This window comes from Gossypium hirsutum, chromosome D10, assembly GCF_007990345.1.
Source record: "Gossypium hirsutum isolate 1008001.06 chromosome D10, Gossypium_hirsutum_v2.1, whole genome shotgun sequence".
Classification (NCBI taxonomy): Eukaryota; Viridiplantae; Streptophyta; class Magnoliopsida; order Malvales; family Malvaceae; genus Gossypium; species Gossypium hirsutum.
In genome coordinates this window covers 67407022-67424119 of record NC_053446.1, presented here as the reverse complement: position 1 = coordinate 67424119, position 17098 = coordinate 67407022, and the positions used below count along the sequence as shown (strand labels likewise).

Sequence of the window (17098 nt, the reverse complement as noted above, 5' to 3'; positions counted from 1 at the left end):
GTTTTTTAACTCCTAAGCCTTTAAAAAAGAGGTTAAGGAAATTATATTTATTATAATTTTTATATTTTTAGTTAAAAATTTTCACGTGTCACAAAATGATTGGTTAAGAGATTTTTTTTAACAGTTGAGATAATCTGGGTAATGAATTAAAACTTAGATACCACTTTGAGTAGCAAAATATAATTTAAGTATCACTTGTGATAAAAAAAAGATATTAAACACCGAATTTCGTCTGAGTCAAAATTAATTTCTTAAATTTAAATATTCATTTAATTATATTGGTGTATTTCATTCTATCTTCATTTTTCATGTTCTTATTTGTTTTCTTTTATACATAAAATACATCACTCACGTTATCTATATTATTATTTAAATCACTGATTAAGTTAGTGACATGAGTTAATTAGACACCAATTTAATTAAAAAAATTACTAAAATATATTTTCGTGTTTAAAATAAGTTATATTATTTGATGATATTTTAATCTTTTTAATTTAAAAATAATAATAAAAAATATAAATATGATGAGATCTGAACCCACACTAATTATATTGGGTTAAAGTGTAAATTTGCCATCATATTATAGGTGAATATTGAAAATTTCCACTATAATTTGTTTTTCATTGATATTTGCCATTACATTATTAAAATATAGGTAAATTTACCATTATATTAATAAAACCTTGAAATTACCATTTAGTCAAAATTTCAATTTTTAAAAATTATATAACAATGGTCTAATTTCAATTTTGGTTTCTATACTATGCTCAAATTTAAGAGTTAATTTTGATATTTCAACTTTTTGACATAATTTGGCACCTTAATTTTTTCAGTGTCAGTAGTTAGCCCAAAAATTTTATTTCAATTAAAATGACGATATAATTTTTAACACTGTTAAAATTATCTATTAAATTTACGTTGATTGCAATGTCTTTTTTTTATATGGTTATCGTGTGAGTATGAGCATTTTCTTTAAAATTTCAAGACATCACTCAAGCAAATTTAACAAAAGAACTTAATGGTGTTAATAATTGAGTTTTATATTTTAACCTTCAAAATTTACTCTATAACTCTATCTAAAAGCAAGGCCCTTACCTCTTGACACGTGTCCATTTACTTTTTTCCTCTCTTTTTTTGCCATTATAATTATAAATGCAATTTTTCAATTTTGATCTCTCTATTATTCACACATTTAATATTTAATAATTATTTTAATTTGATATAATTTAATTTTTTATTTTTCCAATGAAATTAAGTAATCCAAATAATTAACATCTTTGAATTAAAAATTAAAGATGCTAATTATTTGAATTAACTAATGCCACAACTCTCTTTTTTAGTCATTATGAGATAATGATAAAATTGTAGTTTTGATATCTCTATTACACTCACACGTGAGTAGGCTTATCAATGGGCTGGGTCAGGAGTGAGAGAGTTTGGGTAAAAATATAGGCCCAAAAATGGGTTTTAGCAAAAAAATGGGCCCGTTTTCTAAAAGATCCCTTTTTGCCTCTAAATTTTGATTTTTTACGTTTAAAATTGAAATTTGAAACATTCAAATCATTATTTTCCTTATTTATTTGAAGTAAACACCAGATTTTTTTTACAGAATTGTTGTATTATTTTTTCTGATTTGACATGTGTATGGAATAGGTCCGATAAATCATTAGAACGTAACTAATATAATTAAGATAATAACAATATTTTTATAATATGTTAGTTAATTAGTTTAGCTTAGTTGGTTAAGATGCTTGCTCTTTTCCCTTAGTTCCTTGGTTCAAATCTTGTTGGTAATAATTTTGAATCTTTTTTTGTACTTGTTGCATTTATTTTTTTAATCAATTAACTCTTTAATATTACATTAATATATATTATTAGTACAATAGTATAGACAGATTGACAATTTGAGCTACAATATTATGAATATTAACTACAATACATAATTTGAGCTACATATTACAGTAATACATTAATATGTATTATTAGGGGCAAAATACCAAAAAAAGGGGCAAATTACACATAAAAGCCCTATTTTTTTATTACCGAAATAGGCTCGGTATTTTATTATTTACCGGAATAGGCCATTTTCCCCTAAATCGCGTCCACGTCAGCACGATGTCAGGGGACGTGTCAGCAAATCACGTCCTCGTAGGCGCGATTTGTGTCCACGTAAGCAAATCGAGCTGACGTAGACGTGATTTGCTGACACGTCCCCTGACATCGCGCTGACGTGGACGCGATTTCGGGGAAAATGACCCATTCCGGTAAATAATAAAATATCGGGCCCATTTCGGTAAATTTTAAAAAAATAGAGCTTTTTTTGGTATTTTTCCCATATTATTTGAATTTTTTTCACTTACGTGGTAGAAAATGATATGTCATCGTGTGGACCACTGATAAAAGTGGCAAAGGATTTGCAATCTTTAGTTGACAGCAATCCCTGATTGCATACCTGGACTCGTACCTTTTATTTGAAAAAAGCGACAATTTTCGTAATTTGAATGACTGAATTGTTAAAATATTAACGGATAAATTATAAAGTTATACATCAATTTTGATTTACTGTGTAATTTTATATATAAATTTTGATTTTACACAATTTTATACATGAAATTTTAATTTGATCCAATTCTCACAAACCATTAACATAATTATTGATATAATATCATTTTATGTGTATATATTGCATATACAAATAATTATATTTATCCAACATAACAATAAATTTATGTATTTATTTTTTAAACATGTATAGTTGAATTAAAATTAAAGTTTCATGTATACATTTGAATCGTAATCAAAGTTTCATGTGTATAATTACACCAAATCAAAGTTCATATTTCAAATTACACATTAAATCAAAGTTCATGTATAATTTTGAGATTTATCTCAAATATTGATTATGTAACGCCCCTGACCCGGTCCGTTCGCCGGACTCGATAATAGGGTGTTACAAACAATTTCCGTACAATTTCAAACAATTTAAACCTTTAACTTCACAACAGAAACAATTATACAAATTAAATGTTAGCATTTAATAATAGAATCTAATCATGGTAATGATACATTTCCGAAACTTGAAATTTAGAAAACAGGGGTCACACGGCCATCTGACATAGTCCAGACCGTGTGGACATTTGAAGTTTGGACACACAACCGTGTCCCAGCCCATGTGATCGCCTATGTGGGTATTCAAAATAAGGCTACACGGCCATGTCGCAAGCCCTATGCTAGATTGTGTTACATATTAACTTGAGACACACGACCGTGTTGCAGGTCGTGTTTCAGACAGTGTGAAACCTGCATCTAAAATAATAATGACACTCTGCCATTGCACCTCACATGGCCTAGCCACAAGGCCGTGTGACTCTTATTTTTCATATTTTATAGTTTTGCCCAAAATTTTATGGTTTGATGAATCAAGTCCCTAAATAGTCCCCAAACTATTTTTAGAGTTTTATTTTTCTCAATTGAACCCCTAATAACATGAATATTGGAATTCATGGTCTAAATGACCGAATTATTATTGTATATGCATGCTATGTCAATAATATATTCTTGTTGCATCTTGTATTACTAATCGTATGTTCAACATGTCATATGATACAGTTAATCCAAACACATAATAAGCATGTCTTTTGCTATTATATTGAATTGTTATAAGCGTATTAATTGCTTTTGTATTGATATGTTATAAGGCATACTATTTGCTACTGTATTGATCTGTTATAAGTGCATTAATGACTACCGTATTGATATATTATAAGCATGTCATATTGCATTGCATAGGGTGGAACGATATGTACGGAGGAAGATTGGCAGTTTATCTGCAAATTTACTGTGTGCCCACAGCAATAGGCAGATCTCATTTGCGATGTAATTGTTATGTACCGACAGCCATTGGCAGTGTTTTCCCTTTAAACTGCAAATATGATGTGCATCCACAACCTATTGACAGCTCTTACCTATTAACATGTTGTGCATCTACAGTTCGTGGGAGATTTTATCTGCATTATTTTACTGTGCATCCACAACCTATTGACAGCTCTTACTTGCTAACATGTTGTGCATCCACAGTCAGTTGCAAATTTTATCTGCATTAATTTGCTGTGTATCCACAGCCATAGGCAGATTCCATTAGTAATGTTTTGATGTGTGTCCATAGCCATTGGCAACTTATTTGCAAACCGTTGGTGGTTAAAATCACAATTCGGCTTGTAGGTGGTTGGAATCCAAGGGAACTCCCATTGTAGTGTGTAGTGGTGGGGTAGGATCTTTTCTGTTAAACCGAAACTGTATGGCATTCATAAAGCATTGCATACAAACTGGATTTTCTGGATGACATATATATACTTATGTATAAATTGTTGAATGGTTTGAAATATCGATATTCTAAAATAGCTATTGTGTATTGTTCTATGTGTTATGTTTCTGTATACTTAAGTGTTTGTACTGATTTTACTTATGATGGAACTCACACTGAGCTTCATAGCTCACTTCCCTTTTTCATTTACATCTTTACAGATAATCCACCAGGTTAGTGTTGGAAAATCAGGTTTGGAAAACGCAGCGAAAAATAAATTTAGGGAAAAACCAAAGTATTTTAGGTTAGTGTTGGAGGGTCTCAGTTCGGAATGTGTTTTTATATATATTAAAGTATTTTTTGTTATTGCCTATATTTTTACCCGAACCCTCCCATATTTCGGGCGGGCCGTCGAGCCCCATGGACAGGTCTACTCCACAAGTAGAAATAAGATTTTGCCACATTTCCCATTGATATTTTTATGAATAAAAGTGTTTTTAACTTAATTTAAATGATATGAGTGATTATATCTTTACGAAAATGAATCGAAAATAGTAAACTAATATTTTCTAAGAATAATAAAAAATTATATATGTATAAATAACTTTTCACTATCGAAAAATTACCACCCTTGAAAAATAACTCTTCTTTTAAAAATTATTATTTTATTAAAAAAATTATTTTAAAAAAGGTTAACTATATATATGTATATATATTATTTAAATTCTTTTCACTTACATAGTAGAAAATGATATGTCATCGTGTGGACCACTGATAAAAGTGGCAAAGGATTGCAATCTTTAGTTGACAGCAATCCCTGATTGCATACCTAGACTCGTACCTTTTATTTGAAAAAAGCGACAATTTTCGTAATTTGAATGACTGAATTGTTAAAATATTAACGGATAAATTATAAAGTTATATATTAATTTTGATTTACTGTGTAATTTTATATATAAATTTTGATTTTACACAATTTTATACATGAAATTTTAATTTGATCCAATTCTCACAAACCATTAACATAATTATTGATATAATATCATTTTATGTGTATATATTGCATATACAAATAATTATATTTATCCAACATAACAATAAATTTATGTATTTATTTTTTAAACATGTATAGTTGAATCAAAATTAAAGTTTCATGTATACATTTGAATCGTAATCAAAGTTTCATGTGTATAATTACACCAAATCAAAGTTCATATATCAAATTACACATTAAATCAAAGTTCATGTATAATTTTGAGATTTATCTCAAATATTGATTGTGTAACTCCCCTGACCCGGTCCGTTCACCGGACTCGATAATAGGGTGTTACAAATAATTTTCGTACAATTTCAAACAATTTAAACCTTTAAATTCACAACAGAAACAATTATACAAATTAAATGTTAGCATTTAATAATAGAATCTATTCATGGTAATGATACACTTACGAAACTTGAAATTTTAGAAAACAGGGGTCACACGGCCATATGACATAGTCTAGACCGTGTGGACATTCGAAGTTTGGACACACAGCCGTGTCCCAGCCCGTGTGCTCGCCTATGTGGGTATTCGAAATAAGGCTACACGGTCGTGTCGCAAGCCCTGTGCCAGATTGTGTTACATATTAACTTGAGACACACGACCGATTGCAGGCCGTGTTTCAGATATTGTGAAACTTGCACCTAAAACAATAATGGCACTCTGCCATTACACCTCACATGGCCTAGCCACAAGGCCGTGTGACTCTTATTTTTCATATTTTATAGTTTTACCCAAAATTTTATGGTTTGATCAATTTAGTCCCTAAATAGTCCCCAAACTAGTTTTAGAGTTTTATTTTTCTCAATTGAACCCCTAATAACATGAATATTGGAATTCATGGTCTAAATGACCGAATTATTATTGTATATGCATGCTATGTGAATAATATATTCTTGTTGCATCTTGTATTACTAATCGTATGTTCAACATGTCGTATGATACCGTTAATCCAAACACACAATAAACATGTCTTTTAATATTATATTGAATTGTTATAAGCATATTAATTGCTTTTGTATTGACTTGTTATAAAGCATACTATTTGCAACTGTATTGATCTGCTATAAGTGCATTAATGGCTACCATATTTTTATGTTATAAGCATGTCATATTGCATTACATAGGGTGGAATGATATGTACGGAGGAAGATTGGCAGTTTATCTGCAAATTTGCTGTGTGCCCACAGCCATAGGCAGATCTTATCTGCAATGTAATTGTTATGTACCGATAACCATTGGCAGTGTTTTCCCTTTAAACTGCAAATATGATGTGCATCCACAACGTATTGACAGCTCTTACCTATTAACATGTTGTGCATCTATAGTTAGTGGGATATTTTATCTGCATTAATTTACTGTGTATCCACAACCTATTGACAACTTTTACCTACTAACATGTTGTGCATCCATAGTCAGTTGCAAATTTTATCTGCATTAATTTGCTGTGTATCCATAGCCATAGGCAGATTCCGTTTGCGATGTTTTTGATGTGTGTCCATAGCCATTGGCAACTTATTTGCAAACCGTTGGTGGTTAAAACCACAACTCAGCGTGTAGGTGGTTGGAATCCAAGGGAACTCCCATTGTAGTGTATAGTGGTGGGGTAGGATCTTTTCTATTAAACCGAAACTGTATGGCATTCATAAAGCATGTGCATACAAACTGGATTTTCTGGATGACAGATATATACTTATGTATAAATTGTTGAATGATCTGAAATATTAATATTCTAAAATTGCTATTGTGTATTGTTCTATGTGTTGTGTTTCTGTATACTTAAGCATTTGTACTAATTTTACTTATGATGGAACTTACACTGAGCTTCATAGCTCACTCCCTTTTTTATTTCCATCTTTATAGATAATCCACCAGGTTAGTGTTGGAAAATCAGGATTGGAAAACGCAGCAGAAAATAAATTTAGGAAAAAACCAAAGTATTTTAGGTTTATTATTCGTATTTTTTGTTATTCAGAGACTACTTTGTTTTATTGTTAAACTGTGGCATGTGACTTAGATTTTGGTTTTATTTAGTATGCATGTCTTTTAAATTGTTTTTTTTTAAATGATGAATTATGGATAATAATCAAATATGTCTGAAATAAGTAAATATCACTTTTTCGCTGCTAGATTATAATTAAATTTTAGGAGAATAAATAAATTAACTAAGTTTTCAAAAATAGTCACCGTTACAAGAAAAATATTAAAATTAATTAATTTTTGTTAACTCGTGCGTTTTTCTGAAAATAGGTTAGGTTTTCTTCTAAAATAAACAAATGTTTTTAAACTCTGGATTGCTACTAGGCCATTACTACTAGGGTTGGGGAGGTTACAGAAGGGGAATGAGAGTTTTTGATTGGTGCAAGTAGTGCAAACAGAAAAAGGTCACACGGTAACAATTTAAACAACCCGATAACTTAAATAAAAACTTTCGAATAATTCAGTGACCATTTTATAACTTTTTAAAGTTAGGCGAACAAAACATAAATTTATTAATAGTTTAATTACCTTCATTGTAATTTTCCCTTAACATTATTGTTGTTACAGTAATTTATCACAGACACTTCAAATAAATTTGTTTTTGCATGTGTTTCACACATGTAAAAAAACCAAAAAATTGGTTGTACCAAAAATTTCTGAACGTGAATTCGATGTGTATTCCATCATGGGCCAATAAGATAAACAGTGACAATAAATCCTGTAATCCCATGAGATTTCACTTTTTTGAGGTCCCTAAAACCCAACTAGCAAACTGCTTGAGCTAGTGGGACAATTGATCTTGGTTTTTCGTGATACACGAGTTGTCTCTTAAAAGACAATATAAAATGGGATAATATGATATTTAGCCCCTCAACTTATTTTGGTCCTTGAATTTTTTTATCCACATTAGTTTTTGAATTTGACAGTTTTTCTATTTTGATCATTGAACTTGAGTTCTATTAAGATACGACGACATGATACTTTATGCTTATGTCACGTTATCACTTGAATTTTTTTAAAAAAAAGTAAACTTGTTTAATATTTTTATTTTATATAAAAAAATTAAATTTTCAAGTGATGATGTGGTATAATTTTAGAGTGTCACATCATCATAATTGAATGGAACCCAAGTTCAGAAACTAAATAGGGAAAAATTACCAAATTTCAAGATTAATATGGATAAAAAAGTTTAAAGTTAATAAGTTCAAGGACTAAATGTTGTTTTATCCCTAATAAAATTAAAAAAAAATAATCTCAACACGAGTTCTATTTGGCTACCTAAGTGCAATTTGGATAAATTATTAATTGCCTACCATGTTAAACTAAACGGTTAATTGCACTATACACCTCTAAATTATGATTTAATTTTAAATTAGTTCCTAAACTTCAAAGCATTTTAAATGAGTTTTCAAAGCATCAATATTTTAAATATATGAATCATATTTTAAAATGCTTTGAAGTTTAGGAACTAATTTAAATGCTAGCTGGGGTCTAATGTGAATCATATTTAAAATATATGAATCAATTTTTAAAAAATATGCATGCCTATTGCATGAATAGCTTAGACTTGTCGGTATTTTTTTTATATTGGGTCTAAACTATCCCTACAACATGTACGAATATGCGTTTAAAATATACTCCACGTAAGATCTAAGTTAGTATTTAACACTCAAGTTGATAACTGTGTTGATTGAAAAACTCAATTGAAAGAATACCAATACTTTAAGGACTCAATTAAAATATTTTAAAGTTTGGGACCAATTTAAAATCTTAAAATAAATACCCAATTGAAAATACTTCAATGATTATATTCAAATTCCAACGTTAAGATATTATCGTACACTCTTTTCTTCTTATATGTCAATTATTGAAGCAAATTTAGAAGCTACTGCACTGACTCTTGTAGATCAATAGAAACAAATAGAAAAGGCTAATTATAGTATTAATGGGGAACCCTATAAAATTGATTAACGCAAAGATTGTAATTTTGATTTTAGTCCCTCTAATATGTTAAAATTCAAGATTTAATCCCTCTACGTTAATTTGATATAATTTTGGTCCCTCTAGTTTTATAATATTATTAGCAGGTCTAAATAGATAATACTATTACTTGTTGCCATTAAAGTAATAGTGTGGAATCCTTTTTACTAGTTACATAGGAACCAGTTCATCCAATAATAAATTTACATGTAAACCGAATGCTTAAAACTGTTTTAAAACAAAATTCACATCATCCCTTAAACAACTGTAAGTAATGTATCGAATTCATTATTTTCCGTGACAAGAAAGCTATAAAGGACACTATTGAAAGAAATCTTGACCGAAGGAACATTATCGTCAACGAGGCCCATTCGCACAGAAGTGGAGGAGGCAACGAATATGGTGGTAGCCAAGGAAGCTTTGGTGACAAAACGTCATGAAGAGGCGGTGCTGAAATTAAAGTAAAAAGATTAAATCTCAAATTTCAGTATAATAAAAGGATTAAAACCATAATTAGACCCAAGTAAACATATTCGAAATTTGCGTGGGGCAGATATTCAAGTTGATCACGGCGCCGAAATGGAAACATAGTCGCATTCATGGGGTCCCAACTCGCAATGGTGTTCATACAATATGTATATGTATATGCATATGCATAGACATGTAATGTATATCATTTGGATTAATGGTTGTTTTGGAAGATGGAAATGTGTGTTCTTTTCTATATTTGCCTGTCAATTTCCAAAGCATATCAATAAGGGCTGACAAGCACATCACAATCACATGGTCACCATTTATTTTCACTAACTATTATATTTAAATTTCAACGCGTTTTCAACACGTTAAAGATCTGTATTATCAAAATAAGATAAAATTAGTTTATCAAACTGATTGAATTAAAAATTAGTAGACTGATCAGTTCAACCTGTAATATATAAAAAAATAAAAAAATAAGATCAAAAAACGACAATTCCAACGGGTTATCGAAATAGACCGATTTAATTCGAATTATCATACAATTATTATTAAATAATAAGATAAACCTAATATACAAACATCTATAATGATGAACCGTACCGTATTATTTCCTCTGAATGAGATAATATTCCTACGACAGAAATCATAGGCTTTGAAGTAGGAAAAGGACATATTATCAGTTTTCACCACTTACGAAAATTAGAACAGAAAAAATCATCAGTTTTCAGCCCTCAGCCACAAATAGTTTGTTCCATTATAGAAAAAGTACAATTTTGGGTTAATTAACCAAACATCTTTAAATTATTATTCGGGTTTTAAATTGATTCTCAAACTTTAAAACATTTTAATTGAGTTCTAAAAATATCATTATTGTATTCATCGTATCCTTTTATTAGCATAGATGCTACCTTCTAATTTTGAATGTTAGCTTGAATTGATGTGATGTGTATTTAAAATATATAGCTTAAAATTTAAACATGTGTACATTTAATATATAGACAGCTTGGATTTGACGTGTTAAATATTTTAGGATAAAATACGCTCTAAGTCTTTATACTGTTTTTACATTTAGAATTTAGTCCTATTTTTTGAATTTCAAAATCTAGGCTCAAGTGTTAACACCATTAATTTTTTTTTGTGTGTGCTAAATTCATTAGTATGTAACAAAAAAAATTCTTGTAATGGTCCTTTGCTAATGATTAGACTTGCGTTTTTGAATCCGAAAAGTAAAGGGACTAAATTTTAAATGTACGAAGAGTGCATAAACTTGGAGCACAATTTATTCTAAAAATTTAAACACGTCGAACCTAAGCTGTCCATACGCATGTGTGAATACGTGTTTAAATATGCTCCATGTCATATTCAGAGCCCAAAACTAATGGCTAGACTATGAAATAGAATGTTTTGAAGTTTGAGGACTAATTTAAAATCTAGATAATAATTTTTGGATGAATGGTGTAAATTTTAAAGAAATAATTAAAAAATCCCATTTATTTCACGTTCTCTTTTCAGTCTATTTCAATACTCACCTCACACACGCAGATACTTCCATTGTTATCTCCCATTGATAAATCTCTTCAACTTTCAAGTCCCTAAAAAACCCCTTTTTCTCTCTTAATTTTTCGTTGTTCTTTTTCCTTTTACTGTTTGTGTTTTTTTCCTTACATGATGAACAGCTTACAAGATTGGCCTGAACCAATAGTCCGTGTTCAATCCTTGTCCGAAAGTGGTTTACCAATGATTCCTGATAGATACGTTAAACCACTTTCGGATAGACCATCGTCAAACCGGCCCGAAAACGGCGACGCTAACATACCGATCATCGACCTTACTGGTTTAACCGACGACGAAACCGAGCTATCTCGATCAACAATGGACCGGATTTCTTTGGCGTGTCGGGATTGGGGCTTTTTCCAGGTCGTAAACCACGGCGTTAGCCCTGGTTTAATGGACCAAGCTCGGGAAACTTGGCGGAGCTTCTTCCATTTGCCTATGGAGATTAAACAAGCTTATGCTAACTCACCAAAGACGTACGAAGGTTATGGTAGTAGATTAGGGATTGAGAAAGGTGCCATTCTTGATTGGAGTGATTACTATTATCTTCACTATCTTCCTTTAACTCTTAAAGATTACAACAAATGGCCTGGTTCTCCCGATTACTGCAGGTAAACCCTATTTTCTTCTCGGATTACCATGAACGACATTTTCATTGATTCCGCATTCACGTCTACTTTCGCTTTAATTTGGATTCCAACTTGGATTTTCTTTTCCAATGAATGAAGGGAAGTGATTGATGAATATGGGAAGGAATTGGTGAAACTAGGTGGGAGAATAATGAAGGTTTTGTCTATAAACCTTGGGTTAAACGAAAGCCATCTTCAAAATGCATTTGGTGGGGAAAATATCGGGGCATGTGTAAGGGTTAATTTTTATCCCAAGTGTCCGCAACCCGACCTTACTCTTGGTTTATCGTCGCACTCAGATCCCGGTGGCTTGACCATTCTATTACCGGACCCTGAAGTCCCTGGACTTCAAGTCCGAAAAGATGATCGATGGATAACTGTTAAACCCGCTCGTCATGCGTTTATTGTCAACATCGGCGATCAAATTCAGGTAATTTTTCTTTAATTTTTATCTCTCCCAATTATGAGAAATTATTTTACGGACTATTCCCACCATATCATTCAGAATCTCTTTCTAATTATGTAATGACATTTTAACAATTTCTTTTTATATAATTAACATATAATTTTGATAATTCTTTTAGCCTCAACCTGGAATCTTGAATCTCGAACCTGAATCCAAACTTTTGAATTCAAGGTTTAAGGTTTAAAATCCAAATTTAGTGTTAAAAGTTAAAAAAATTATAAAAATTATGTATAAATGACATGATTTTTTTATAAATATTATTAAATAATTAAAAAAAATCATGGGAATGGTTCATAAAATAATTTTTTAAAATTATTAAAATAAAATTTATTTTTGGATAATGAAGCGAAATATTCTATTTTAGTCCAAATATATACACGAATCAATCAATCTAATGTTTGGATATTTTTTAGGGTTTTAATATATTTATTTAATTTTCATTAAAAACAGACAAAGTGGATAAACTATGAGAAACAAAGATTTGTGGAAAGACAAAACTTTGAAACTTCTACTATGTTCTAATTATATTGCATGTTCCACGTGTTTTAAAGCGTATTAGGTTTCGAATTTTGTTTTTGTTCTTCATTATTTATTTATTTTTTAATTCCTTTTCCACCACTCTAATATTTAAATTATATTTTCGTCAACGGTGTAGGTAGGGATCTTGGCCTTCCATTAATCAAATAGGAAAATTAAAAAAAAAGGAGGTGTCAAAATTAAATTGTAATTTTTACGATAATAAAAATATAATTTCACTGTTTTAATAGTCTATATCTTTTTAAATTTTAAAGAATTAAATCAAATTTTTATATTTTTAAGGGGACTAAAGTGTAATTTTACCTTTAATAATTTAAAATTTTAAAAAACTTTAAGGAGGCTCTGCTTTCAAATATTAAATTATTCTATTTAAATCTACAGAAAATTTTCAATTTTTACCCCTCCAAAATAATTAATAAGGCAATTTAATCCCTTTTAGTTTTGACCCCCTTAATTAAAGTTTTTCACTTCATCTACGTCTTATTAAAAAATTATTTCTTGGGTAAATTAAATACTCAAGTGAAATAAAAAAATAATGTACCAAAATAAAAATATATATAATCCAAAGGTCAAATTAACAATTAAACCAAATATTTAATTGTTTGAACAATGTTTATAATGTCACGTATACAATAATTCAACGAAGGAAAGCTAAGGCAATTTAAAATTTGACAATGACATGCCTTTGAGGTGCACCCACCATGAAGTTTTCCACTTCAAATAGCCTCCTCCATTTGTTTGATACACCTCTTTTTTAATCTTTTAAATTTTATATTTAATACATTATTTTTAGTTCATGTGTCTATATATTATAATAAGTCATATGATATAAACCCCTGAATATTTTTTGTCTTTATTTTATTTTAAACGTTTAATTATTTTTTAGTATTTAAAATTTACTCATTCGTACCCACTACCTTTTTATTTAATAATTGAAGCCCTAAACACAACTTTCGCTAAATCGAATTACGTGAACTTTCTAAATTTTAAAAAAATTACTCACGTAATTAATGTTACCTCATATGGAAGGTCAAATAAGGCTAGATTTTTTATTCTGAATTCGAGATTATAAGTTTTTTTCACTATAGAATAAAAAGAATGAAGGGATTAAATTCCTGAAATTAAAAAGTAGAGGAATTGGGTTTTAAATATGCAAAAAAGTACGAAAGGAGATTTTTCAAAGATCTTACTCAATAAAATGATATCATATAATCATGTGACTTTTAAATAAATTTATTAGATTATTAGTTTTTTTTTTATAATTGATTTTCAGGTCCTAAGCAATGCAAATTACAAAAGTGTAGAGCACAGAGTGATTGTAAATTCAGGCGTGGAAAGGTTATCATTGGCATTTTTTTACAACCCAAAAAGTGATATACCAATTAAACCGGTCCGAGAATTGGTTTCTGCAGATAAACCGGCTTTATATCCACCAATGACATTTGACGAATATAGGCTCTTCATTAGATTAAATGGTCCTAAAGGTAAATCCCAAGTGGAGTCTCTAAAGTCTCCAAGATGTCATTGATACTATTATTATTATTTGGATTTGAATTGTTTTATCAATTTTAGGGTTATTCGAGCTTTTTGGATCGAGTCAACCTCTGATTCAAATAATTATAAATTACTTATTTAGGTCATTTCGAGTTCGATCCATCCTTAGTTATTGTCATTCTGGGTTTAGGTTATTGACTTTATATGGCTAAATTTGATTGGATCAAGTTGGGATTCGGATTAATCAAATATGAAAACTTTGGGTTCAGTTCATTCGTAGACTACTTCATTCTTAGTTCGGGTTGTTGACTTTGTACAATCAAATTTGGTTGGTTGCCATATCATTTCGGGTTTTAACTATTTTGGGTTTAAACTATTGCAGACTGTTATTAACTTTTTGCGATCAAATTAAGGATATATCGAGTTTGGATTCGAATTGATCACGTCGAACTTTTTAATTCAATCTTAAGTTAGTATTTAAATGTGAATTTTGTAATTTATCTTTAGTTTACAAATTAAAGCTAGGTAGGAGTAAAAAGAAAATAAGAAAATTGTCCATTGATATTTAAGACCACATAAAGTGCATTGTATGATTGCTTCCACCTTGGGTCAGTCTTTAGAAACCTTGGACTTCAAAGACAATTTGTCTTTTGCCTTTTGTCTTTTGAATAAAAATGTGAATAAGTGTTAAAGCTACTTTCTTAGTTTTCACTTTTACATCTCCATCCTTTAATTACATCCCATAGAACTCTACAAAAATAGGGCAACGTTCTCTTCAATCACATTTTGATAGAGCACTTCAAAGCTCTACCAGTAACACTTTAGAGCCCTACATTTTAGGCTTGGAGGGGCTTTGGTCAACCATAAAGGTGGGGAGGATGAATATTTTTCAATACTCAACCTCAAATTTAACTACCTATTTTAAACTTTTAAATACCTTTCGTAGTTGCGAAAGTAACAATATTATATTCAATCAAGTCATTCAATCAATTTAGTTGTTGGTTTGGTTATATTTAAACACGTGTACATCTATGATATGGACAATTTAGATTTGACTTTTATTTAAAAAAGCAACGTTATAAAAATTTGTGTGAACTATTTTATTTAACACATTTGATTTAAGTCGCTTATGCAATATGTACGTGTGTGTTTAAAATTTAATCCACGTGTTTTGAATATACTTCACATCGTATTGAAGTCTGCATTTAACACTCGATTGAACAATAAGTTGATAAAAAGGTTTAACTGAAATGATACTGATTTTTTAATTTACTAAACTTCAACGTTTTAAATTTTTTAATTTTTTAATTTGACATACAAAATTGTCACATCTTACATCTTAAATGGCTCAATCAAGGAATTTCATTGCGTGAGAATTTGGTTCAACAGTCCTCAAAATGGTAAAATTCCTTCTAAGGTCCCTTGAAAAATTATAAATCTATAAATTAATATAATAATAAAATTATCTTTTAATCCTTCCAAGAGTTTATAATTCAATTCTAGCCTCTCCTAATTTCTTTTACCTTCTCCCATGATGATACATCATTAAAAATTAAAAATTTAATAGCTTGTTATCATCTGATTCACTAACAATACATAAAATTATATACTTTCGTATGAATGTAACATCACGATACAATGCTTAAAACTACTCATAACTCCTCCTCAACCTTTAAATAAGAGAACAATGTGTTTCAGCGCACTTGAAATACTTCTGCTTGCACTGATAATAATACTGATACTAACTGACCAAATATTCAATCGGTATTTATATATATAAAAAAACAAAAACAAAGATAAGGGTAATGGAGTAGAAAGGGAGAGCTTTCATTATTATATATATATATAATGGCCCCAAATGCCCACTGTTTGGAAACAGGCATGCGTCAGCCCGACTGAACTGTTCCAAGTCAATTCCCACGTGCATAAATTAAAATTTTTTAATGTTCTTTTTTCTCTACTTGTTAATGAAATAATAAATTAATAAAAAGTTGAGCTAAGCCATGATAAGGACATAACAAGATAATTAATAAATAGTAAACATAGTATTTTTTTAAGGGATAATTTAACATTTAATCCTTGAATTTGATAATTTTTTTCATTTTGGTTTTTGCACATTAGTCTTAGAATTTGATAGTTTTTCTTTAGTTTGGTCTATGAATAACACTCTGAGTTTGTACCACATCATCACTTGAATTTTTTTAAATTAAAAATATTTTTTTGGTACTATTTTAGATTTTTATTAACGTTTTAAAATTTTTAGATAATGATGTGACACAATCTCAAAGTGCTACACCGTTACACCTTAATGAAATCAAAATTTAAGGACCAAATTGCAAAAAATTACCAAGTTTTGAGATTAATGTGGACAAATAAATTATGGACCGAATTAAGTTAGTTGTCAAGTTCAAGGACCAAATTTTGCTTTATCCCCACTTTTAAATTTATCTATTGGGGGGAATTGACTGTTTTTGGATGGATAAATCTGGTCGAGTTAATCAGAATTTAAAAAATTTAGATTATCTCGAGTTTGAACTACTTTAGGGTTTAGATCATTTAAATTTATAAATCAAACTTTTTGAATCAAATCATCTCAAGTTTTAATTGTTTTGAGTCGTTTCAATTTACTTATCGAATAA

General features: G+C 29.6%; 1 protein-coding gene across 1 annotated transcript; it reads left to right on the top strand.

Moving 5' to 3' along the window:
• The first annotated feature begins 11302 nt into the window (after positions 1-11302).
• On the top strand, positions 11303-14895 carry LOC121222646 (probable 2-oxoglutarate-dependent dioxygenase At5g05600). The gene is made up of 3 exons (XM_041103799.1): positions 11303-11944; positions 12062-12392; positions 14239-14895. Exons 1-3 carry the CDS (start codon positions 11445-11447, stop codon positions 14491-14493), a joined length of 1086 nt encoding a protein of 361 aa, XP_040959733.1. The 5' UTR covers positions 11303-11444; the 3' UTR covers positions 14494-14895.
• Positions 14896-17098: the final 2203 nt, after the last annotated feature.

Bases quoted from the DNA above. Each gene is read 5' to 3' on its own strand.
- LOC121222646 (XM_041103799.1), top strand. From the start codon at position 11,445: ATGATGAACAGCTTACAAGATTGGCCTGAACCAATAGTCCGTGTTCAA. The intron at 11,945-12,061 runs GTAAACCCTATT...CAATGAATGAAG, and splicing joins GGTTCTCCCGATTACTGCAG to GGAAGTGATTGATGAATATG. The intron at 12,393-14,238 runs GTAATTTTTCTT...ATTGATTTTCAG, and splicing joins ACATCGGCGATCAAATTCAG to GTCCTAAGCAATGCAAATTA.